The following is a 26,536-nucleotide window of genomic DNA, read 5'->3' on the forward strand; positions in this document are numbered from 1 at the left end:
GTGAGCTGAGTGCCTCTTAGCTAGAAGACTCTCTGCAGGATGAACCCTCCCTACCAGTTAGACTTGGGGACACTTGTTCCTAATGCCAACTTTGAAAGAATTACAGGGTTTAATAACTGAACCTGCTTCCTCAAACTGCAACATCAACAATTTCACTTGAGGAAAGCAATGTGCAGTTTGTGTTGCTTTTTTCTGGCCTAATTATTAAGGGGATGAAAAAGGAGGGGGGAAGGCTTATGAGTACACACCTGACTCTTCCCTGACCTTGAACACGTCTTTACACCTGGACAGCACAAGGTGCTTAGAAGTGATATCCTAATCAATTCATGTATTTAGGTTATTTTTAGCCCACTATTCAATCCTGTCAGATTCCCAAAGTGGGACGCAATTAAAAGATTTTGAGAATGCAAAAAAATAAAAATAAAACCAAAACAAAGATGACGCAAATGCTTCCTTCTAGAACAGGCTTTGCATTCGCTTTGCATATTTGAGATATGTGCACACAAAGCTTGCATATGGGAAAGCAGGTGGTTTGCATTCAGAAGGTTCAGTCCCTGGCAACCCAAGGTAGGGCTGGGAGAGGCCCATCTCTGAAACTCCAAAGTGTAGACAGTGCTAAGCTGCATGGACCAATGGTCATAGTATAAGGCACCTTTTATGCTCCAATGTTGTGTAAAGTGCATGGAAAGTTGAACTGTGTCCACATTTGACCAAAATGTCCACATCAGGGTCTGCAATACAGGGTTGCAACTAAAATCCAGTGACTGCATTATGTGCTTGTCCCACATTTGTAATGCATATCCAAAATGAAATATTCATTTTATAAGAGAGGAAAGCGAGTTATCATATTATGCCACCTTTCCTGAAACTGACACTTCCTACGTTTTTGTGGGCTTTGCAAATCAACATTAAAAAGCTAGCCACACATAATGAATAAAAAAGGATAGAAGAGAGCAATGTCACCGTTAAGATTCTTTATGGTTTTTTGAGTTGAGTTCCTAAACAAATATTTGAAGTGGTCTACCATAATAATAAATAATAATAATAATAATAATAATAATAATAATAATAATAATAATAATAATAATGGCAATAAAGCTTGCAAAGGATCAAATAGGTGAATAACAAAGAGTTTGAAATTTTGGGAGGCTGGATAGTTACGATGAATAGTGGTCTCGGGGGTGGGGTGCACTTATTTTATTTCATTTTTACTTGTATTATTTTTACTTTGTTTAATATATAAAAAAAGTATTTATAGCCAGCTAATATTTACTCAGAGCAGACAATGGAAACTGATGTACCTAAATTAGTCATGTCCATTCATTTCATTGGCAGGTTTCTGGTGCCACATTACCAGGCGAAAGGGGCCGAATGTATATGTAGTTACCAGAGTCTAGGAATTTTAAAAAGGGAGCGATTGACACCTTCACACCCTCCTTGTGAACTTCCAGAGTTAACAAGCCAGTCACTGTTGAAGACAGAATGCTGGGCTATGCGGACACTTGATCCATAAGGACTGGAGAGAACAGAGAGAGAGCACCCCGTCCTCTTGGTCAATCCTGACCACATTTTCTCCTGTGCAACCTTCCTGTGGTGCCACATTCCAGTGGTGGAGGCAAAAATGGGCAAAGCCATGAATGCGAATTTTACTTTTGCAAAGTAGGCTACATTCTACACATTCTCACACAACCCTCCAAGCAAGCGTCATTATCAGAGTTCAATGACACATTCCCTCCAGGAAAAAAATGTTCAAGGGGTATGTGAGAATCAAGCTCAGTAAAGGGGGGAGGGCATGTGATGTAGGGAGGTGCCCATGTCCAGACAGCCACATTTGGTCCTTAGGCCTGAGATTCTCCACCCCTGCAATGGGAGGGTAGATACTGGAGACTTGACCCACTACTCACCATTCCTTTTTCACGGTAATCCACCTGTCAAGACTGTTAGCTGACAAGAGTTGTCTATATATGTTAAACATGGCCTTCGTCAGCATTTGCCAGACACAAGACACGCAGACAGTAACTGCTATGTTTTCTTGTATATTAGACTCCAGCCAATACAGCCAGGAGTTCAGTCAACTGCTCTTCTAAGTGGACCAAACTGCAGTAGCAAACTGGGTTTGCTGCTTGAAATCCATCACCCGGCTGGAAATTACAGTATTTAAACAGCAGGCCGTAACTATATTCTACCCACCGCAAACTATTTGGAAACCGGCAACAACAAAAAGGAGAAAAGCAAAGTGTATCAGAAAATAACAGACACACAGAGCAGTTCCCCCTCTAATGGGTCTGCTCTGCCACAGCCTGTTGTCAAAGCAGTTGCTTTTCACCACCAAACCATTTTTAACTGCGTGGATGAAGATGCCAGTCTATTAGAGTTTGAGAAGAAGAGCTATTTGTGGCAAAAACCAGCAGGACAAAAGCCGACCTCTGCCCTTCTCTTGTGCTGTGTGTGTTTTTGTCTACCTGGAGCTGCATGGGAGAGAGAAAGTGGTACATAACTGGCTTTTTAATATTCAGCTTTGCACTAAAATGGCCAGAAGGATCTTCTGCTGGAAGGGCAAGCCCAGAATCCTTTCCTTCCCATCAAAAAAACAAAACAAAAGACCCCGAAAGGAGAGCATGAAGCCGATCAGCATTCTCTGTTGTTGCAGGTAGAACAAAGGATATGGCACTTCAGAAGGGTTATTTGATGATGGAACAGACTCCCTTGGAAGGTGGTGGACTATTCTTCATTGGAGCTTTAAGCAGAGGTTGGGTGTCCATCTATCTGGGTTTCTTTAGCCGTGATTCTTGCATTGCAGTGGACTAGATCAGTGTTTCCCAACCTTTTTTGGGCAAAGGCACACTTGTTTGATGAAAAAAATCTCGAGGCACACCACCATTACAGCCCCGTGACGTCAGCGCGCAGTGTCACGCCGGGAGGGACGCACGAAAGTGTAAGTTTCAATTTTTCCCCTCCCCCTTGCCGGGGAACCTCCAAGCTTTGGGGGTGGGGGGGGAGGAGGCAGCAAAGCGAGGGACTGAGGGACTCCTCCAACGACAAGGGTTGGGGAAGAAGAGAAAGGGCTATTCCGCTCCAGTGACGGGAGGGGAATATGTACTGGCCCAACTGGTGTGCGGTCTTCGGAAAGCGGGGTGCGGGAAGGAAGCCTAGGCTCGGGGTCCACCGACCTCGGCGGAGAAAGGCAACAACCGGAACCGATGACGAGCCGGCGCGTGCGTGCAGCGGCTGGCCTCGAGCTCGGGAAGCTGCGCGGGGCGATGTTGACGCGGGGCGCGCGAGAGCTTGGGGCGGGGGGGGGGAGAGAGAGAGAAAGAGTTGGCAGCACCAGGTGCTGTTACTTATTGCGCTGCGGACGCTGCCAGCAACTGCGGTGGTTGTGCGGCGGCCGCCGCCGCAGAACGTCCTCGTCAGTCAGCTGAGCTGCCTGGCGGCGTAGGGAGCCGAGGGGCGGGGCTTCCTTTCTGAAGGAGCTGAGGGTGGGGGTCCTCCGGCGCCTTCGGCGAAACGGCGCCGGCCCAGAGCGCTTCTAGGAGGCTGCCTTTGTGCGCGACGTAAAGCCCTCTTTCCCTCCCTCCAGCCCCGTGTCACCTGTGGAAAAGGGGGCTGGATCCAGTGAAACTTAAGTCAGTGTTTCCCAACCCTTTTTGGACTCGCCCGCCTCCCTCCAGGCAACATCTCGCGGCACACCAGGCAACATCTCGCGGAACACCGGTTGGGAAACACTGGACTAGATGACCCTTGGAGTCTCTCTACAATCCTATGATTCTGTGATTACATGGACCTTTGGTCTGATCCAGCTGAGGTTTTCATCTGCTTCCCTTTTAAGCAGGAAACTGGGAGAGTGGCTCATCATTGTCATAGAATCATAGGGTCCAGCCCCCTGCAATGCAATGCTAAAGCATCCATGTTTAAAGGCAATGCTGCTTATTCACATTTTCCTGCAAATCCTGGGTCTATGGTAATGAAATCCAAATTCTGAGCTCAGAGTCAAGTACATGAAGGGAGGGTTAGATTAATTTATTGGTAAGGGTCGGGGCAATCAATGTAAAAAGGGATAAAAAAAGAGACATTAGTAACTTGGAAACTGGGTAGCAAAAAACAAGTGGGGGAGTTGTTTTTTACTAGCAGAAAAGGGGTTAAATTTTGGGATAAAAGCTACAGCCCGAGCCACTGGAAAAACTTGCCCAAGTATCATGAACTTCCTATGATTTCACAAGTTAAATCTCCCATAACTCCATTGCCATACCCAAAGCTGTAAGGGTGATGAAAAGAGGAACTGGAAGAAGTTAATGATGAAGACTTCTTCAGAGGGCTTCTATAGTGCTGTGCCAAGTGTCAGATGATGTTCTTGTTAGAGAGATGAGCAAATTCCCCCTTGTCCAATTTGGAAATAGTTCAGATAGACCAGACTGTTTACTCAGCTGTCCGAGCTAGGCCTGAATTGGCACTGAACCCAGCACTGCAGTTTGTAAGAAATGTGCCCCAAAGCCTACTCTAGTATACACAGAGGATGCTGGAAGCACATATCTCAAGTCAATTGCTGCTGCAGTGTGGTCCAAGCATTGCACCCCATCATGCTCTCAAAGCCACTCCTATTCGCTTCTGCTGCCCTGGTTCTGGAGGCTGCAAAGTGTCTTGGGTCAGCTGTGATGCTAGGATGGAAGCAGCAGATACGAAGAAGATTCTGATTATGTTGATGGTGCTGTTGCAAGCTGGAACAAGCGGTATCTATCAACTAAGATGGGAAAATAGGAATCTCACATAGAACTTAAAGCACTTCTTTGTTGCCACTGGCATGAGGAAACCAGTGGAGTAGAGTGGTCGACATTCTAGGCAGCCTGGGAAGTCCTGAGTTCAAAACTCTAATCAGCCACAAAAGCCTTGTAAGGCTCTCTCTTGACCAAACCTATGTCACAAGCTTATTGTAATGATAACCTGGGAGTTGTCATATAGCTCTTTAGTTACGAAGGCTGGAATTTCAAAAATAATTTTAGCCATTTATTTTTTATTTTTTAGACTGTTAGGAAGAATGACAGAAAACAGCCTGGTTGTCCTAATATGACAGGCCTGGACAAGAGGAGACTGAGAGGATATCTTCAAATATCTTAAGGGCTGTCACATAATTGAGCAAGCTTGTTTTCTCGAACCAATGGCTTCAAGTTAGAAGAAAGGAGATTCCGACTAAACATCAGGAAAAACTTTCTGACAGTAAGAGCTGTTCAACAGTGGAACAGTCTCCCTCAGAAGGCTGTGAACTCTCCTTCCTTGAAAGTTTTTAAGCAGAGGCTGGATCAGGTATGCTTTAGTTGAGATTATGATTCTATGATTCCAGGCACTAGAAACTGGGGTACTACATACACAGCTCCTATTTTCCTACCCCATGATTGGGTTAATGCTGGGGCAGCCAGTTTGTCTGGGTCAAATGAGTTGTGGTATGAGGCATCAGGAATATGTGTGGGAACGTGAAAGGAGAAAAGCTGACACAAAAGAAACTGTGGGGGTATCTGTTATTTCCCAAGGGTACTTCCCGTTTCAGCTAGTGCACTAAAGCATCAACTGAAAAGAGCCTGATGCTTTTTCATGTGGCTAGACTTTGAAGAACGTTAATGAATTTTCAATTAAAAACCCAAGACAAGAAAATGTTGCTTAGTCAAACGACTTCTGGGAGAAGAGGCCACCAGACGGGGTACATTGTTGTTCTGTTTTGTTTATTATAACTGCTTGATATATGAGAGCCCTGCAGGTGCATTCCTGCTGCGCAAGTATTTTCCACTTCTATCATCAGGTGGCCAGAAATCCAACCCTGCTTGCCTTACTGTGCAAAGCATGGCAGAGAGGACAGGAAGAATATTTCAGTGCTCTGGATATTTCAGCACTTTCAGTTTTTGAACCAACACTTTGCATCTTTGGTAGCTTTGCCAAAGAATCAATTTCGAGTTCTTTTCAAAAAAGCAATTTGGTGGCACTTCAAAATAAGTAAGTACATTCCTGGGCTTTTTTCCAATCATAAATGCAGTTAATTTGGGGGATAACAACCTCAACTTCAGCATCACTGGGCTTGAAACTGTGTCCCAAACTTGTGAGCAACCCAAATCTTCTTAAAGGCAGCGAGATCACAACCAGAGCATGATTTCATTTACAAGTCCTAACATAAACTGGAACGTCTCTACAAACACACACCAAGCAAAAATACTTTTATTTGAACAAACTGGGTTTTTAATTTATGCTCATAGTTTTTAACCACACAGATTTCTTTGGTTTAATGCCATAGGAACATCAGAAGTTGCCTTATCCCAGGTCATAGAATCATGGAATTCTAGAGTTGGAAAGGACCCTAAGGATTATATAGTCCAGTTTTTCAACCTTTTTGAGTCTACGTATCCCTTGACCAACTACATTCTTTCTGTGGCACTCCTGGGGGGCTCAGGATCCCAGTGATGTCACCCCTTGCCTGCAGAGCTGGCAGCCTCTCACCCAATATGGCGATCGAGACCACAACCTTGGTGTTATCAGCACCACTCTCTAACCAACTGAGCTACCATCCATCTAGTCCAGTACTGACTAGCAGTGGCTTTCCAGGAATCCAGACAAGGTTCTGTCCCTGCCCTACCTTGAGATGCCAGGGGTTGAAATTGTGGACTTTCTGCATGCAAGGCAGATGTCCTACCACCAAGGTACAGTCCTTCCTCAATGTCACTTTGCTACAAGTTTTTGCCCAAACGACACATTTGTTTAAGAAAAGCATGAAACCTACATTCAGTGATCACGTTTCTGTACTTCAGTGGCAGCGGTGGGAAATCATGTCTATATTGCTCTTAAGTGCATGCACTTAGAGTAAAACGGATGTGCAAGTGAGCACTGCAAGTAAATCTTGATACCTAAGCGCTTTCAGAGTAGTGTTTGATGCCCTCATAATTCCATTTCTGCAATGCAACCACGAAACAAGTTATACAGAGGCAATTCGACTGAACCCAACCACAAGGCATCTCCCAACTAGTCATGCAAGGTGGTTGCTTCAGGCAGAAGTACACTGTTCCCACATCATCACAAGTTCACCTAAACAGAGGCTGGAGGTGCAAGCAGTTACTTTGCAGAGATTGTCATGAGCTGCTGCAGGCTCAAAATGAAAAGAGGCCATTGCCTATTCAGGTTGTCTTTGTGCACACATCTGTATTACAAGTAGGTTATGCTGTTTCAAGTTAGAGTCCCTTCAGGGATAAGGCAGTAAATATTTACTCTTGTTCATCTTGCAACTAGTAGCAAGGCACAACTTTATCCCTAGTATGTCTTGTCAGTTGAAGTCCATGGAAGATACCGTGTGAAGGGGAAAGGCTGAAATAAATACTAGCCATAGGATAGCAAGTTTAAAGCATGTAGGGCAGGGGTGTCAAACTCAAATTCATCGGGGGCCGCACCAGCAGTTTGGTCACCCTCAAAGGGCCGGTTGTATCGGCCTAAAATATTTGAGCAGGCTGAGACCCCTGAAGTTGATGGGCTTTTACCGTATTTTTCGCTCTATTGGACGCACCGGACCACAGGACGCACCTAGTTTTTACAGGGGAAAATCAAGGAAAAAAATATTATCCCTCCCCCCCAGCCCCAAAGAGCAACGGACAGGCTGTGTGCAGCCTGTCTGCTTCTCCCAGAGCTTCTCGGGGCTGCGGGGGAAGCCCGGGTTCCCCCACCAGCCCCAAAGAGCAAAGAAGCCAAGACAGCGCACGGGATCCATAGCCGCGCAACCTCTCCAGCCAGGAGCTAAACCTCTCCAGCGCGGCTAAAGAAGACAAGGCAGTGAGTGCGATCCATCCCACTCACTGCCCTGGCTTCCTCTTTAGCCTTGCGCAGCATCTTTAGTCTTGCGCAACGGGATGGATTGCGCCCGCTGTCCACCGGGGCTGGACTAGATGACTCCTGGGGTTCCCTTCCAACCCTGCAATTCTATGACCTCGGAAGGTGTTTGGGGTCTCCACCACTGGAGGCTTTTAAGCAGCGGTTGGGGGACCATCTGTCTGGCGTTCTTTAGCTGTGATTCCTACATTGTGAGGGGGCTGGGCTAGATGACCCTCGGGTGGCCCTCCCAACTCTATACAGTCCTACAGTTCTGCAGCAGGAGATCCACAGCCACTTAGAATCATAGAATCATAGAGTTGGAATAGACCACAAGTGTCATCAAGTCCAACCCCCTGCCAAGTAGGAAACACTATCAGAGCACTTCATACAATGCCCACACCATCCGAGCACTTCACACAATGCCCACCATCAGACCACTTCACACAATGCCCACTCCCAATTTTCATCTGAGAGACATGTGGCTTCAGTGTCTAGGCAGGTACCCCTCTACCTGCCACACTTCCCCCACCCCACTTAAGCTAAGGGAATTCCTGCCCAGAGAAGCTCCCAGGTGAGGCAAGGGTTAAGATCTACCTCTGGTAGATCTCTTGCGGCTGGAGAGGCACGCAAGGCTAAAGAGGAAGCCAGGGCAGTGGGATGGATCTCGCTCGCTGCCCTGGCTTCCTCATTAGCCTTGCGAAGCCTCCTCCCCCCCCCCCCGAGGCGCGCAAGTCTAAAGAGGAAGCCAGAGCAGCGAACGGGATGGATCGCGTTCCCTGCCCTGGCTCCCTCTTTAGCCTTGCGAAGCCTCCTCCCCCCCCCCCCTGGAGAGGCGCGCAAGTCTAAAGAGGAAGCCAGAGCAGCGAACGGGATGGATCGCGTTCCCTGCCCTGGCTCCCTCTTTAGCCTTGCGAAGCCTCCTCCCCCCCTCCCCCCCCCGCTGCAGAGGCGCGCAAGTCTAAAGAGGAAGCCAGGGCAGCGAACGGGATGGATCGCGTTCCCTGCCCTGGCTTCCTCTTTAGCCTTGCGAAGCCTCCTCCTCCCCCCCCCCCAGGCGCGCAAGGCTAAAGAGGAAGCCAAGGCAGCGAACGGGATGGATCGCGCTCGCTGCCCTGGCTTCCTCTTTAGCCTTGCGAAGCCTCCCCCCCCCCCCCTGGAGAGGTGCGCAAGTCTAAAGAGGAAGCCAGAGCAGCGAACGGGATGGATCGCGCTCGCTGCCCTGGCTTCCTCTTTAGCCTTGCGAAGCCTCCCCCCCCCCCTGCCAGAGACGCGGCAGCCCGTGGGACGAGGCGGGCGGCCTGCGGGGTCGCCCCGGTGGGGGACCTCCGGAGGCGGCCTCTCTGCTCACCACCTCCTTCGTGCTGAAAGGCGACGCGGCGCACAACCAGGCGATGGTGCACTGGACGGGCGAGAACGGCGGCTACGCGGGCCACATGAGGAGGTCTGGCGGGCCGGATTCGGCCCGCGGGCCTAGTGTTTGACACCCGTGATGTAGGGCCTCACCTGAAGCCCAATTTAACAGAATTGCATAATAGTTGGAGGGTTTTAATGCAGTTCTCCTCTTTGTTATTCCCCAGTGTATGATTGGGAACCAGCAGCAAGGTTTACACTGGAAGCAATTCATTTATACCTGCCTACCTAACCCGGTGCTCTCAATGTTTTGAGACTACAGCTCAAACCAGCATTGGAAGGCTGGTTTATATGGCTTGCTGAAAGGCAATTGCCCACCTCAAAATAGCAAGGCTTTTGAAAGGAGAGTTTCGAACAGTTTCTTATATGGCTCTTGGAGTGGCAAGTTGCAGTGCAAAGTGCAAAGTGTCTAAACCTTTGGGATTTAAGTAGCTTGCTGGAGCCTAGTCATATTAATGAAATTAAGAGTCAACTACTGAAAATTGCCCAAATCACATGTACTCTTAAACTTTCACTCTTTAAGTCTATAGGAGCACCGCAACCAGCCATTAAGCATCTCTTTACCATTGCAAGGAGAATCATAGCGCTGCTGCATTTATCAAACTGGGCTGGCATCTGAACTATAGTATGCTTTGGTTCTCACTATGAAAAGTGGCAAATTAAGGAGGGCAATGCACACTGAAGGACTTTTCACTCTTTAAAAAATACACTGTGCAGCTAAAAAAAAAACCCTGTGTATTTTCATCAGAGCTTCAGTGTGCAGTATGTGCTTTCTTCTGTGGGAGAAATAATGGACGATGATAATAATAAGTCTACAAAAGCATTAACTGAAGTACCCATTCTATTTTCATAATGAAAATACTGAAGAGACTGCAAGTTAATTAGATAAGTGTTAAATATGCATAAACAGAAATCCTCCCTAAACGCCATTTTCCAAACAAAGTATTTATCATGGGAGCTCTCAATTTGAAGCCATTTTTCTACGGAAAACAACAGAATGGTAATCTTGCAGTTTTAAAAAGCAAGCCATTTTAACACCAGGCAGACAAACTGATGTTGTATTTCACATAAAATACTAAACAGTGCCATCTGCTGGTTAACCTTTCCGTTCATTTAATCTTCTACCTACCAAAATCATGTTTGATATCAAATTAAGTTTTAATATGTTTGTGGCCAGAACCCAAAGAGCACCTGAAGTTAATGAAAGGGGTTTTTACTACGATGGTGGAATTTTTTTACTTTTCCCCTTCACAGATGCCTAATCTGCAAGTCAGGGGTTCCCAAACTGTGGTTCATGGACCACAAGGAATCATAGAATTGTAGTCACCTTCATTCTGGTAGTCCACTGTGTGTCGGTGAACTTGTAAGCATGCCTTACATTACATTAGAAATTTGCCCGAGACAAATTAAAAAGAGTAGAAGTCAATAATTGTGGCAGCACAATCTGTGTACCACAGCGAAAATGCACATGCTTGAGACATATTGCTTTAAATTGTAGGTAGGGGAGCCTCCCATACAAAAAAAGCAAGCCTCATAGAAAACGAGTGTGGCTAAGTTTTTAGCCTTCTTTTCAACAACCGTTTTGCTAAATGTAGGACATTATATTGCAGAAACAAATACTCAACTATGTGAGCCCCCACTAGAGGGAAAGTTTTCAAGATTCCCTGCCGTCTAGAAGCTTCTACCACGGTAATGTCCAGTTTGCCCACTACACCCAGCATAAACATATCACAACTCAAACCAGTGTAAGTCATCCTTACCTGAAAGCAAATGCCACACTGGCAACACCTGAACACTGCTTCCCAGCCACTGAGCAACAGACCAGGTCTGGTTAGGGGAAACTACTGCGCAGAAACTTGGGAGCCAGGCGAATGATCAAGCACACATGGAACATTTCAGTCAATTCATATCTTAATGAAAGTACAGGGTGAGTCCTTTAAAAAAGGCCCCACGGATACAGAGTACACGTTCCATGGAGCCTCTTTTAAAAGACTCACCCAAACCAGGCAATTCACTCAAACACATTGCCCTTGCCTTATTAAAGGTTGTATTCAAGAACATAGGAGAGATTTGTGCATGTGCTTGTATTACTGGGGGTCAACCTGCGATATACTGCCTGTATTTTAACACAGTTGTATACGGTTTTGCCTTTTAAACACCAATTAAAGCTCTGTAGCAGTGCTCTGCTTTGATCAATTTTCTGTTTTTATATTTATTCTATAATTTTACCACACAAATTCTTAGGAAAATGTAACCTCTGGCTGCAGATTGCATAACTTGGAACATGGAAAAGCAGGACTTGACCATGGAACAGCAAAGAAAATATGTATGTATGTTTGTATGCATGTGTGTGATTGCTTTGTCTGGGAGCAGGGGCATGGCTCAGGAGAGTAAAGAGGGTGCTATCCATGGCACTCTCTGAAAATGCTATTTAACTAGAGAATATACACTGTGATACAGTATCTGGAGTGAAATCTCCTGCTAGTTTCTAATAGTTGTGGATTTAATCTGTGTCCTCCTTTGAGGACAGAACCACATTTTAACACAAGACAACACACACAGAAGATGTCGGTCTTGCTATTTCATTTAAATAGCAACGTAAATGTGTTTATTGCCATACAAATAAATCAGCCAAAGCACTTAAGAGCACCAGCATTGCTCTTGTACAGCTCATTGATCCAAAGAGCCAAACATAGGAATAGTGCTTAGATTGATTGCACTTTTGACAGTCCAGACAAAATTTCCCTTTAGGCATTGGAGTATCTTGAGAGGATTCAGATGTACCTGAATTTCATGTTATACTTCCTTTGGTCTGTTTAAGAGAAATTTAACCAGTTGAACTAGAATTTCATCATTAAATCCTTTCACATTGTTTTCTTCGATTGCTTCGTACAGCGGCCTACTTTCAGTTCCCCAGCAAATATTCTTTCTTGGGTTATTTTTATCAGAATCAGCAGATAGAGCCAAGGTATTCAACTGGTAACAAAAGAAGCTGAAGTATCTTCCGTCGGTAATCACAGCCTGCGATACAAAAGGCCGGGTCACATCTGCTTCACTCCAGAATCCTGGGAGAGAGGGGAGGAAAAAAGCAGCAGCTAAACAAAAGCATTTTCCTATCAACAACCAAAAAAAGCAGCAAGCCTTTAAAAGCAAAGTCATTGCAGATCCATTGTAAAAGGTTGAATATTTTAATAGCTTACTAGCTTTTCCCATCCTGGTGCCTTCCGGATGTCCTGGACAGCTTCTGCCATCTACTGGTCTTTGCTGGCTGGGGCTGATGAAAACTGCAGTGCAAAACATCTGGAGGGCACCAGGTTGAGGAAGGCTGGTTTAGAGCTCCAACTTTGCAGTCAGTCATGCAACTTACAACAAAGAGGAAGGGCCCCTAGAGGGGAAATAGCCTGAATAAAACACCTTACGTCTGGCAAGAACCAAGAGTCAGCCAGAGACTTGTGTGACGTGGTTTCTAAAGCAGCAAAAGAACAAACTAAGAGCTATACAGGTAAGGAAAAGGTAAAGGACCCCTGGAAGGTTAAGTCCAGTCAAAGGTGACTATGGGGTGCAGCGCTTATCTCGCTTTTAGGCCAAGGGAGCTGGAGTTTGTCCTCAGACAGCTTTCCAGGTAATGTGGCCAGCATGACTAAACTGCTTCTAGTGCAACAGAACACTGTGACGGAAGCCAGAATGCACAGAAACGCAGTTTACCTTCCCATCGCAGTGGTATCTATTTATCTACTTGCACTGGCATGCTTTCAAACTGCTAGGTTGGCAGGAGCTGGGACAGAGCAATGGGAGCTTACCCCGTCACAGGGATTCAAATTGCCAACCTTCTGATCGGCAAGCCTAAGAGCCTCACTAAGAGGGACCACAACGCCACCAAGATATACAATATATTCCCCATTCTACAAGGGGTCATAGCTGCTCACAGATCAACACCCTTTACCTCCTCAATCTGCAAGACCATGCCAATAACTTTTTCATGGATTTCAAGTGCAGATACTAGTCCCACCTCACTTCCCGCCACACACTGGGTTTATCTGTTCCACCCCAGCCTATTCTGTATTGAGTGGAAAGACCTGAAGGCAGTTCTTTTGCAAGCATGTTCAGCTAAGCACATATACAACATCCCAAGCAAGCATGAACCATGTATGATTAGAGGTCCTAATCACAATGAGACTTGCTACCATGTTCATCAGAAGTATTTACAAGCCTCTTTCAGATCTTCCAGTTCAAGATGGGAAGGCCAAGGGCAGAGTGGGCCTGCCTATTGCTCATACTCCACATTCACATATTCTTTAGAGTGCATTAATAGGGCTAAGATAAATCACATGGCTGTATCATCTTCTAAAAGTTGTATTTGTGAGCTTCCTATTTACCCTATCTTGCAACACTGGAGATCATCTTTAACTATTGACCTACCTTGGTACATTGCTTGTGCTCCAGTCCAAGCAAAAAGACTTGCAATTGCATTAGCACGGCAAGGAACTTCAACCTGATCGAAGAGATTCATTTTTATAAGCCTGTCCCTTTTCAGCCTGTCGGGAATTAAATGAAACTGCGTATGCCCATAGGCACATGGATCCGCTACATTTGATCCTATATCCCACAAGAGAAAGAATTTAGATTTTAGCACGTAGGATGCTTAGATAAAAGTACCAATTCATCCAATGACAGATTTCTTAGCTGTTTTATCTTCAAATTTCTTAACAATATAGTGATGCTGACAGGTACGTTTTTAAAAAATTAATTTAAATATGAACACAATGCCATACAAAATGCAGCTGTTTTATATCCTTTGCAGACGAACACAGTATGTATAGACGGTCAGGTCATTTCATTACAGATCATCTCCCAGAAAGCCTTAATCCTTGGGCACATCCACCAAAGGTGAAAGAATGTACCTTCAGTTTCTTTACATTTCCAACATTTATTATCGGGCAAATGATAAATTTTTGCAAGCTTGACTGGTGTCATGTACCACCTGTATATCATTTTCATAATATTCTCTCTTAAGGCATTACATGCCGTAAACTTCATACCTGTGGTCCATAACTGTTCCCAGTCAGCCATCATTATGTTATGTCCAACATCTTGTGCCCATTTAATCATGGCTGAGGACGAATGACCGCTGGAAGGAGCGCAGAGACACAAAACTCTATGGTGCATCTGCAACAGCACAACCAGATACCTTCATCTGCCCCAGCTGCAATAAAACAGGTCTCTCCCGTATCATTCTCTATAGCTGCAGCAGGCGCTGTAACCTTCCAACCGTCTGACTTCACTCCCAAAGGTGCACTCCTCCATTGTCTCCCCAAGACAGACTGATGCCAACTAACAAGCCTTTTAGATAAAGATTGTGAACCTTTAGAAATATCTAACATCTACTTCAAGCAAGGAATAAATGTAAAGTGCCTAGGCCATTTTGAGATCAGGAGTGCACTGGCTTAGCATGCTATGCCAATATAACAGTGTCACAGCTATAATTTGTTCCAAAAAAACCAAGATTAGGCATCCTAATCAAACAAAATATAAAACTTAAAAATATTTCACTATAGTAGCAAAGTGAACTACACAATGAACTGCATGCTGCAAAATTCGTAGTTTAAATGCCAACTCAACTTCAACATTGCTATGTGTATTAAGAAAGCCACTGTTATTTCAGCCAGTTAACCCCAATGTATAATGTCAGGATAACAGTGGCCCACTTGAGATAATGACCATAAGGTTTAATACAACATATGGAAAGCAAATTGAAAGGTTATCTGCAAATGCCTAATATCATGAGTTGCTAATATAATGAGTTGCTGAAGTCATCTTGCAAAGTGATTTATTCTGTTAAAAAAATAAACATGAAAACACTGAAAAGAATGGCATGAATTATATTTTGTTCATATTGAATTACAGCATCAAGACATGTTAAAGTATTATGCATCTGAAGTATCTGTCTACAAATTCATTGAGTAGAGACTTTATAGATTAGCGTTCTGATGTGGCAGTCTTACCTATAAATATTTTATTATCATACTGTCGTTTGAACATTGGAAGCTTGTCAGGCAAGACATTAATAACAGGAATATCTCCAGGAGCCACATAGTCCAGGGGCACAAACTTAAGGGGAGAAAAAAGAAAACCGGTTCAATAAACTGATATATAATCACACAGCATTATGCATTTTTTAAAAAAAGAAATATGCCCTGCTTTACACCACTGCTGCTTACAAAAAATAAAAACATACAAAATTTAAAACATACATTAACCCATTATTTAAAAAAACAATTATAACATAATTATTAATGATAAGAGGGTGCTCTCACTATTGACCACTTAAATATTTGACCTAAATTACAATGTAATTTGTTATTTACCACTAGCATGATTGTCTAAAGGGAGATGTAATTCTCCCAAATGATTTCACAATGCTATAACATCAGCAGACATAGTGGCTTACTACTGTGTCCATACCAGGCTCATGGTTTGCCTTGCTCCAAACCAACCATGAGCTGTAGCCAAGGTTTGTTCTTGGCCTACCGCTCACAGCTTGTTTAGGGGAGACAAACCACGGCATAGACCTACACCCATGCTTTCCCCTACCTTTTTTTTTTTTATAAAAATTTTTTATTGCGTTTCTTTCCATAGGTGAACACATTTGTTTAAACAGCAATATACAAGAAACATTTTCTATATATATAAAGAAAAACAGAGAAAAAAGAGAAAATCATTATAAAAATTTTTCGACATCTTTTTGGACCTCCTCACATCCTCTCAGCATTGCGTTCATCCTTCTAACCAATTCAGCAATTTATTATCTTATTTCCCAACTTATTATACCTTTGTATTCATTATGTTACCAATTTCAAAAATTTGTAATTTAGTTTTGACACTCTTAATAAACATAATGTTTTGTTTCTAATTTGTCTCATTTTTTTTTCCATCAATACTTACTTTATCATTTACTTAAAATAAAATAAATTGCAGAAGCATAACGTATCTTAATCGTGCGCAATCTTAACATTCAAACAACTTATAATGTTTTTGCAAATAGTCCTTAAATTTTTTCCAGTCCTCCTCCATTGTTTCTTCGCTCAGATCTCGAATTCTGCCAGTCATTTCTGCCAACTCCATGTAGTCCATCAGCTGCGTCTGCCAGTCCTCCAGTGTGGGTAAATCTGGTGTCTTCCAGAACTTTGCGATAAGAATCCTAGCTGCAGTGGTTGCATACATAAACAAGGTTCTATCCTTCTTTGGCACCTTCCGGTCCACCATGCCCAGAAGAAAGGCCTCTGGTTTCTTAGAAAAGGTATATCTGAATACCTTTTTCAGCTCATTATGTATCATTTCCCAAAAGGCCTTTACTTTCGGGCAGGTCCACCAGAGGTGAAAGAATGTCCCTTCTGCCTCCTTACATTTCCAACACTTATTATCAGAAAGATGGTATATTTTAGCCAACTTGACTGGGGTCATGTACCACCGGTATACCATTTTCATAATGTTCTCTTTCAAGGCACTACATGCCGTGAATTTCATACCGGTGTTCCATAACCTTTCCCAGTCCTCAGACATAATGTTGTGTCCTACATCCTGTGCCCATTTTATCATAGCAGATTTAACTGTCTCATCCTGTGTGTTCCATTTAAGCAGCAAGTCATACATCCTCGAAAGTACCTTAGTCTTTTGTTCTAGTAATTCCGTCTCCAATTTCGATTTCTCCAACTGGAAACCCACTTTTTTATCCATTTTGAATACCTCTTGAATTTGAGCATAATGTAACCAATCTCGCACCTTATTTTTCAGTTTGTCCTGGCTTTGGAGCTTCCAGTTATCTCCAACTCTTTCAATCAGTTCCCAATATTTTGGCCAGTAGGCCTCCATATTGGGCTTTTTTTTAGAAATCTTGGCTTCCACAGGTGATAACCACCTCGGGGTCTTGCTTTCTAATAAGTCCTTATACTTCATCCAGACGGCAAAAATTGATTTTCTGACAATATGGTTTTTGAACAATTTATGAACCTTCGCCTTGTCATACCACAAGTATACATGCCAACCATACACATTATCAAACCCTTCCAGATGCTTTCCCCTACCTTTTAATTCCCTTGTTCTCCCTGACTGAGTTGCTGCTACTGCTTCAGTGTTAGAAACTGAGATATGAAAGCTTGAAGTTAAATGGCACCTTAAACATAGGTTACGGACACAACAACGGAATATCTAGGTGCACTTTTTAATGACAAGAATACAAAACTGAAAATGAATGAATTGCAGCTAAAATATTAGGCTCATTTTCACATGGTCTAGTCCAGTGTTTCCCAACCACTGTTCCGCGGCACACTAGTGTGCTGCGAGATGTTGCCTGGTGTGCCGCGAGATGTTGCCTGGAGGGAGGCGGGCGAGTCGGGCGGCAAGAGGCGGGGCAACGGCGGTGAGGAGAGGCCGCCCAGCGCGGGGCTCTCGCCGTCTGCCTGCCTGGCTGCCTGCGAGCTCGGCGGGCAGCGCCTCCGTCCGCAGCGCCCGCCTCGCGGCTCTCATTCCCTGCCCCTGCCAAAGCTCACCCAGCCAAGCCGCGCTCTCCTTCCTGCCTCGCTTTGCTGCCTCCTCCCCCCCCCACCCCCAAAGCTTGGAGGTTCCCCGGCAAGGGGGAGGGGAAAAAATTGAAACTTACACTTTCGTGCGTCCCTCCCGGCGTGACGCTGCGCGCTGACGTCACGGGGCTGTAATGGTGGTGTGCCTCGAGATTTTTTTCATCAAACAAGTGTGCCTTTGCCCAAAAAAGGTTGGGAAACACTGGTCTAGTCCTTCCCATGCCCACCCCCTTAATATTCTTAAGAAGGTCTCTTCTCCAGTCTTCAGAAAATAGCTGGAAGTGGGGAGGCAGAAAAAGGTCCTCCTTTTCTTCCACTCCGCAGTTTTAACCTGAAATCTTAGCTGCAGTACTGTGCCCAGAGTTTAGAAGCTGCTCGTGCAATGACATTCCCTGTCGCAAAATGCACCTGGAACAATGAGAGTTTCGAACACTGTACTACTTCATACCACTCAACTCACTTTACAACAGGTTTAGCCACCTAGCCAATCAATATGACTTGAAAATAAAAAGGCTCCAATGAATCCAAAGGGGAGGTTATCCATAGTATATCAACATCTCATTCATTCTGGATTCCCCCTCTCCCTCGCAGTCCTCTGAGTACCCATAAAATATTTTCTGGAGGGTTGGGGAACCTCTACAGCCGATTTGGGAGGCATGAGGAAGGTGCATGGGAGAAAGGGAGAGTCCGCTTGCACAATATTGGATGTTGCAGAAGTACCAGCCCTCGGGGGGGGGGGTCTACAATGTATCTTTGCATGAGCCATCAATCTCCTTCCATTCAGATGACACACCCAAATCAATGAGTTATGAAAAAACCTAGGGGGTGAGGTTTTCTGAGGATAAATAGTTATTACTGCTATACACTTTCCAGTTTTAATTCGGAAAAATAATGTGCCTTAGTTATCAAGCATTTCAGGAAAACTGTGCTATAGTCTAATTTCTTCATAACAAGGGCTATTTCACCCAATACATATTCAATTTAATTAAACTGTAGACTTCAAAATGTGGTATATAATAGAAGAGATCTATTTAGGGGTCGATACTCGCCCCTGAAGTAACCAGAAATAGCAAATCCATTAATCTTTATGAAATTGGACTTCATACCTCTAAAAGCTGTTTTCGTATACGAATCTGACAGTGAGGTTTATCATCAATCTGAAATCTCAGTGGGTCAATTCTACCCCTTCGATGTCCACGAGGAACCACTGTCTCACCACGCAGCCAATAGAAATTTACTTCTGGTTTGAGGTCTGAAATAACAAGAGTGTCTTTAATGCATCCTGCAGTCAAGAGCCCACCAGAGATATTAAACATGCCTGTAGTCAAGGATGTATGCATGACCACATAGCAATTTTTGTGCACACATACATGCTGAATATCTGTGCACACTTCTGAACCTTAATATGTGAAAAATCACAGTAAATCAGTTAAATGAGGAACAACTACAACTGATGGAAGCTGTAGGAGAAGTACTTTCAACACTAGAAGCACCTATACTAGACAAACCTAGATAAATGTCGCCAACGAAACGGAAGCTACTTGGAATTATGTATGGCGTCCATCTCTGAACTGTACAAGAAGGGGATTTTATGCATCTCTATGCTTCACAAATTATTTGCTATGCATGTGTGTAACTGATTAAAAGTATAACACCTCCCCCCCCAAACACACATTCCTCCTTAGTGCACACATTGCTAGAGATCATGACTAGATTATTATTATTACATTTGTGAGTCACTTTATCTTACCCAATGCAACTTACAACCAAACAAATGATAAAACCCTGCATGGGTACATTAAAACCAAGGAGGGAAAGAAATACATTGATGGGATATACCCGGAAGCTGTAAACCGGCTCCCTCAGCCAATAAAGCGAGATGAGCGCCGCAACCCCAGAGTCGGTCATGACTGGACCTAATGGTCGGGGGTCCTTTTACCTTTAATAGCTATTAATGATAAATTAACATGTGCCATTAAGGTAAGACGGGGAATATGCAGGAGAAATGACTTTGTGGAGATATGGAAGGTGTTTGTAGAACGGAAAGAGGTCAAACCATCACAAGAGATATTAAAATTTTGGAAGGTTGGATAGCTACAATGGAATTGTTTCAGTGGTGGGGTGCACATTTTTATTCTTATTTATTTATTATTACTGTCAAAAGGAAAAGAAAAGAAATGCATTGAATACATCTCACCCACTTCTAAAAGGACAAAAATTGTTAAAGGCCTGGTTCTAGAGGAAAGGTTTTTGCCTAGCACTTATATAAAGCTATATAAAGGAATTGACAGAAACCCCCTTCCATTTTTATTTTTTTTTTATTCCTGGAAGCCAACAGCTCAGACTACTGGAATACCTTCCTCTCACCCCTCTTTCTTTCTCTCACTCACACACACGTGTTCCACTGCCAACCGCTTCGCGCTTACACACACGCACCCAGGGCCGAGGAGGAGCCGAGCACCGGGTTGGCGCTGGCCAGTCGGGTCGTCAGGCTGAGCACAAGCTGCGTGAGGAAAGGCGACGGCCCCTGCTCGATGGCGCGGAAGAGAAAGGGGCGCCGCTTGCGCTGGTAGAAGTGCTCCTGGAGCAGCGCGTCGCACACCGCGGAGCGCAGCTCGGCCAGGTCCCAGCCACCTCCTTCCCCTTCTGCTGCTCCTGGCGCCACGGGGGCGGGCAGCCCCGGCACGAAGACGGTCTTGGTGTAGTCCTGGTACCAGCGGTCCGCGTTCAAGGCCCACGTCTGCGGGTAGACCACGTACTTGCGCCGCTGCCGCTTCCCGTAGATGCGCAGCTTCTCCTCCACCGAGGGCGCGTCGTGGATCTCCTGGTAGAAGCGCTCCCGGCGGCGCTGCTTGGCCGCCTTGCTCTTCGCCGTCAGTGACGCCACCACCGGAGGGTACAGCGACGGGGCGGCGGCGGCGGCTGGGAGAGGATTCGGAACCGGCGGCGCCGCCGCCGAGGGGCCCGCGTGGAGCCACCGCCGCGGCCAGCCGTCGCGCAGCAACCGCAGCCCCCTGGACGCCGCCATCTTGCCCGCGAGAAACAGGAAAAGGGAAAAGGAGCGGGGAGGGCCACTTCCGGGCGCGTCGGGAGCCGCGGTTGGCTGAGCGCCCCTCACGTGACCCGCAGAGAGAAGGGCAACCTGCGCGCTCCCCCGAGGCTCGGCGGGAGAGAGGGGCGACGACCGGCAACTGCGCATGCTCGTTGTCCTTATACGGACGTGTGTGGGATTGGAGCTTCAGCGGCGCCTTACAATTCCATCCGGGTTATATTTGTATGTCGCCTTTTCCATTTCTATGGCCACGCTCGAGGTGGCTTGCAGCATGCAATAAAAAAATTGATCAAATTTAATAAATGATACATTATTTAGATGTGTTTGTGGAGAAGGGAGGGTTTTTTATTGGATTACTCTTGTTTTTATTATGTATTTTGTGTCCTCGTTTTGTATTTTTATGTTGTGGGTCGCCCTGTGGTCTTCCGGGGAAGGGCGGTTTGCAAATTTAGTAAATAATAAAACAACCACCACCATCGGTTTACACGACTGCCAACTGTAACAAAATTAGCAATAAACAAAGGAAACACATCAAAAAGAGTATGCAAGCAAAATAAACCCATTTCCATGTAAACCATTAAAAAATAAATATGTACAAAGGGAAAATGCCTCACTCCACACCTGCACCAGTGGTTGCTGTGGCATTACCAGTAGCTAGAGGCAGGTGCTAGGAAACTACATAGAATTGGTAGCAGCAGTTGGATGTAGGTGAGGCGAGACCAGCTATGTGGCTAGAAGTAGCAGCAGACAGGACACCGAAGGCTATGCACAATTTCCTGCAGAAGTACAGTGGTACCTCAGGTTAAGTACTTAATTCGTTCCGGAGGTCCGTACTTAACCTGAAACTGTTCTTAACCTGAAGCACCACTTTAGCTAATGGGGCCTCCTGCTGCTGCCGCGCCGCCAGAGCACGATTTCTGTTCTCATCCTGAAGCAAAGTTCTTAACCTGAAGCACTATTTCTGGGTTGGCTGAATCTGTAACCTGAAGCGTATGTAACCCAAGGTACCACTGTAGAATCCAGGCAAAGTGCCTATCTGTCCAATGGAAGGTCCAATCCTTGAGTTCACAAAGTGATTATTAGATCATGCCTATGGAGTGGCTCAGAATATGCTACCAAGGGGCTGAAGTAATTTGAGGCTTCTGCTCCAAAGGATCCGATCCCATTGCATTTCTTGAGGATTTCAGATGCTACGATCATTTCCAAAGTTAGCTATTCAGGTAACGGTTTTGTTCGTGCATTTGCTAGGTCTGTGTCAGTGGTATCCAGCACTGTGGCATCCAAATTCTCTTTTTTTTTTTTATAAAATTTTTATTGGTTTTACAACATTTTTAGGAAAAACAAACAAACACAAAAAGTGACAGACATACATGTATAGTTTCAAACATATTTTCATAAACCTCTTTTCTTGAACTTCCCCATACCCCCCCTCTCTGCATCCCAATGTCCATAATTCAACAAGCAACTCCCAATTGTTACTTTCTAATCTCTGTCATCTTAGTCTCTTTTATAGTCTAACCTTGTATCCCTGTACCCTTTTGCTTCTGGAAACCACAACATTTTAGCATTCATTAAGTTTATAGTAGTCCTTAAGATAACTTTTAAATTTTCTCCATTCTTCTTCCACCGTCTCTTTTCGTTGATCACGGATTCTGCCTGTCATCTCGGCCAGTGTCATATAGTCCATCACTTTCATCTGCCATTCTTCCAAAGTGGGTAAATCTTGTGTCTTCCAATACTTTGCGATAAGTATTCTTGCTGCTGTTGTAGCATACATGAAGAAAGTTCTATCTTTCTTTGTCACCAATTGGCCGACAATGCCCAAGAGGAAGGCCTCTGGTTTTTTAGAAAAGGTACATTTAAGTACCTTTTTCATTTCATTATAGATCATTTCCCAAAAGGCCTTTATCTTCGGGCATGTCCACCAAAGGTGATAGAAAGTACCTTCAGTCTCTTTACACTTCCAACATTTATTGTCAGGCAAATGATAGATTTTTGCCAGTTTGACTGGGGTCATGTACCACCTGTAAACCATCTTCATAATGTTTTCCTTTAAGGCATTACATGCCGTAAATTTGATACCGGTGTTCCATAACCATTCCCAGTCATCTGACATAATGTTGTGTCCAACATCCTGCGCCCACTTAATCATAGCAGATTTAACTGTTTCATCCTGTGTGTTCCATTTCAACAACAAGTTATACATTCTAGATAAATTCTTGGTATTGGGTTCTAGCAATTCGGTCTCTAGTTTTGATTTCTCCACTTGGAAACCGATTTTCCTATCCTGTTTAAAAAATTCCATTATTTGGCGGTATTGAAACCAGTTTTCTACTTTATGCTTCAATTTCTCCTGACTTTGTAGTTTAAACTTGTCTCCATCCTGTTCTAAAATTTCCCAATACTTCGGCCATCCGACCTCCATATTGAGTTTCTTCACTGCTTTAGCCTCCACTGGTGACACCCATCTAGGGGTTTTATTCTCCAATAGGTCTTTGTATCTTATCCAGACATTAAATAATGCTTTTCTAACAATGTGATTTTTAAAAGTACTGTTAACCTTGTCATACCAAAGATATGCATGCCAACCAAAAGCATTATTGAAACCTTCCAGATCCAAGATGTCCGTGTTCTCGAGGAGCATCCATTCTTTCAGCCAGCAAAAAGCTGCTGCCTCATAGTACAATTTTAGGTCCGGCAGGGCAAAACCCCCTCTTTCTTTAGCGTCAGTCAATATTTTGAATTTAATTCGGGGCTTTTTGCCCTGCCAGACAAATTTCGAAATGTCTTTGTGCCACCTCTTGAAACATTCCATCTTGTCAAGAATCTGCAAGGTCTGAAACAAAAATAACATTCTAGGCAATACATTCATTTTAATTACTGCAATTCGGCCTAACATTGACAGTTTCAGATTTGACCATATTTCTAGATCTTTTTTAATCTCTGACCAACATTTTTCATAATTGTCCTTATACAAATTGACATTCTTAGGTGTTAAATAAACCCCTAGGTATTTGACTTTCTTAACCACTGTCAAACCTGTTTCCTCCTGAAATTTCTCCTTTTCCATATCTGTTAGGTTTTTCCCTAAGACTTTAGTTTTTTGCTTATTCAACTTAAATCCAGCCACCTGGCCAAATTGTTGAATTATTTCTAAAACCCTTTTCGTACTAGTGTTTGGCTCTTGCAAAGTCAATACAAGGTCATCTGCATACGCTCTTAACTTGTACTGTTTAGCTCCGACCTGCACACCCTTGACCTGCTGGTCATTTCTTATCATATTCAGCAACACCTCCAGAACCGAAATGAAAAGTAATGGGGAAATTGGGCACCCCTGCCGTGTTCCTTTTTCTATCTTAAGTTCCTCAGTCACAACATTATTTACAATCAGCTTAGCTTTTTGTTCAGAATATATTGCAGCCATACCATTCTCAAAACCCTGGCCTACCCCCATCCCATGAAGATTCTTCCTCATAAAACTCCAAGAGATATTATCAAAGGCTTTCTCCGCGTCCACAAAGATCAATACTGCTTTAGTGTTTATATTCACCTCCAACTTTTCCAAAATGTCTATTACATTCCTTACATTGTCTGCTAGGTGTCTTTTAGGGAGAAAGCCTGCTTGGTCTTTATGAATCTTCTCCATCAAAACTCTTTTAAATCTTTTTGCCAAAATGTCTGCAAAAATTTTGTAATCCACATTAAGGAGTGATATTGGGCGGTAGTTCTTAAGTTGGGTCTTTTCAGTCTCTGACTTTGGTATGAGTGAAATATATGCCTCTTTCCACGATTCAGGTGCCCTTTTTCCCTCAAGAATCTCATTACAAACTTCTCTTAGTGGTTGAATCAGCCATTCCTTCAACGATTTGTAGTATCTAGAAGTCAGTCCATCTGGTCCCGGAGATTTGCCCAGTTGCATATTCTGAATGGCAGCCTCTATCTCTTGTTCTGAGATTCTCTGGTTCAAGTCCATCTTACTTTGCTGAGAGATGTTTTGTAATCCATATCTTCCAAGAAATTTATCTATATCTTCTTCATTTTGCGGGCCTTGGGTGTAGAGTTTTTTGAAATAACTTAAAAAGCAATTTCTAATTTCATTGGGTTTAGATATGTTCTTTCCATCCACCTCTAGGCTTGTAACTGTATTTAATTTCTGCCTTTTCTTCAATTGCCATGCCAAAAGTTTACCACATTTATTTGCTGATTCAAAAGTCTTTTGTTTCATTTGCTTTATCTTCCATTCAATCTCTTGGTTCATCAGTTCCATATATTGAGTTTGATATAACTTGATCTCTCTTAAAATGTCCTGAGACTTTGGTTTTGTTCTTAGTTTCCTCTCTCCTTCCTTTATCATTTCCAAGATCTTCTCTTTTTTCTCATTTTGTTTTTTCCTCTTTATTGAATTTTGTTGGATCAAAAATCCTCTCATAACGGCTTTACTTGCGTCCCAGATCACTCTTTTCTCCACATCGGTCCTCAAATTTATTTCAAAATAGTCTTTTAGGGTCTTTTGGGCCTTCGTGAGAAACTCCTTATCTCGAAAGAGGGTGTCATTCATTCTCCATCTAAATTGACCAGTTATTGTGAGTTTCATCTCCATCTTCACGGCGTTATGGTCGGAGCAGGTTTTTGGGCAGATTTCCACTTTCTTAATCTTTGGAGCCAGTCCACTAGTAACCCAGATTTGGTCAATTCTGGTCCAGGTCATCATTGCTTGGGAGAAGAAGGTTCCCTCTCTCTCCAGAGGGTTCCTTGTTCTCCAAATGTCTATCAAGTCCATGTTTTCTGTCATTTCGAAAAAAGTCTTAGGGAGTCTTCCATCTTTAGTGACTGTTAGTCTTTGTGCCTTGTCCATATTAGTGGAGACCACGCCATTCATGTCTCCCATGATTATCATGTTGTAATCCAGATAATCCGTCAAAGTTTCATGAAGTCTCTTAAAGAAGTCAGATTTGCCTTCATTTGGTGCATAAATTCCAACAACTAAAAGTTTTTCTCCTTGTACTTGTATCTCCACAGCCAGATATCTCCCTTGTTCATCTTTGAATACCATTTTTGGAGCCCATTTCTCCTTCACATATATTACCACTCCTCTCTTCTTAACTTTGTCTGATGAAATAAATTCTTGTCCTAACCTTTTATTTGTGAGTAATCTCCTGTGGGCTCTAGTTATGTGAGTTTCTTGTAAACATATCAAGTCCAATTGTTCTCTGTTCAAAATATGAAATACTTGTCTTCTCTTCAAAGGCCCATTCAGTCCATTACAATTCCAACTAAGGAATTGCAGAGCCATCTTGTTATTTTCTTAAGGCTCCTCCGACAGCTCCAAGTTGTTGCTCTTCTTCTGACGGTGGTGGTTTTTGTCCAAACGAGAGATTCAGGATATCCAGTGCTCTCCTCTGTTCTGCAAGTACATCCACAGTCCCCTTCTGTAGGTCCTCCTGATATCTTGCCAAAAATTTGTCTTTATCTTGAATTGTCTTTATTTTCACTTTCTTTGCCTTGTAGTCGAATGACAGTCCTTGTGGGAACTCCCACCTGAAGCGGATAAGATTTTTCTTTAACAAAAGAACCAAATCCTTGTAGAAATTTCTTAAATCCAAAATATATTTTGGTATGTCTTTAAAGATCTGTACAGCTGAATTTCCAATTTGCAAGGCCTTTT

At 43.8% G+C, this 26,536-nt stretch overlaps 2 protein-coding genes across 2 annotated transcripts in view; one reads left to right on the forward strand and one right to left on the reverse strand.

Moving 5' to 3' along the window:
* Positions 1-11,809: 11,809 nt before the first annotated feature.
* MRPS30 (mitochondrial ribosomal protein S30) lies at positions 11,810-20,862 on the reverse strand. The gene is made up of 5 exons (XM_081213007.1): positions 20,256-20,862; positions 18,926-19,071; positions 15,246-15,351; positions 13,663-13,839; positions 11,810-12,308 (listed from the first exon to the last, which is right to left on the reverse strand). The coding sequence occupies exons 1-5, from the start codon at positions 20,845-20,847 to the stop codon at positions 12,040-12,042; spliced, it is 1,290 nt and encodes a 429-aa protein (XP_081069133.1). The 5' UTR covers positions 20,848-20,862; the 3' UTR covers positions 11,810-12,039.
* A 1,669-nt stretch (positions 20,863-22,531) lies between these two features.
* The window catches only part of LOC308597188 (uncharacterized protein C5orf34 homolog), a 490,376-nt gene continuing 486,371 nt past the window's right edge, over positions 22,532-26,536 (forward strand). The window contains exon 1 of the mRNA XM_081212870.1: positions 22,532-22,587. The gene's annotated coding sequence lies outside the window, so the exon portion shown is untranslated. The remainder of the gene's footprint in view (positions 22,588-26,536) is intronic.

The sequence above is a fragment of the Podarcis bocagei genome, assembly GCF_964188305.1.
Source record: "Podarcis bocagei genome assembly, chromosome: 11".
NCBI lineage: Eukaryota > Metazoa > Chordata > Lepidosauria > Squamata > Lacertidae > Podarcis > Podarcis bocagei.

What these genes read in the sequence shown, in the direction of transcription:
- MRPS30 (XM_081213007.1), bottom strand. Translation starts at nt 20,847, where the DNA reads ATGGCGGCGTCCAGGGGGCTGCGGTTGCTGCGCGACGGCTGGCCGCGG. An exon ending in TGATAATAAAATATTTATAG is followed by an intron (nt 13,840 to 15,245) that starts GTAAGACTGCCA and finishes TGTGGGATATAG; the next exon opens with GATCAAATGTAGCGGATCCA. An exon ending in AGCACAAGCAATGTACCAAG is followed by an intron (nt 12,309 to 13,662) that starts GTAGGTCAATAG and finishes CCTCTCTCCCAG; the next exon opens with GATTCTGGAGTGAAGCAGAT.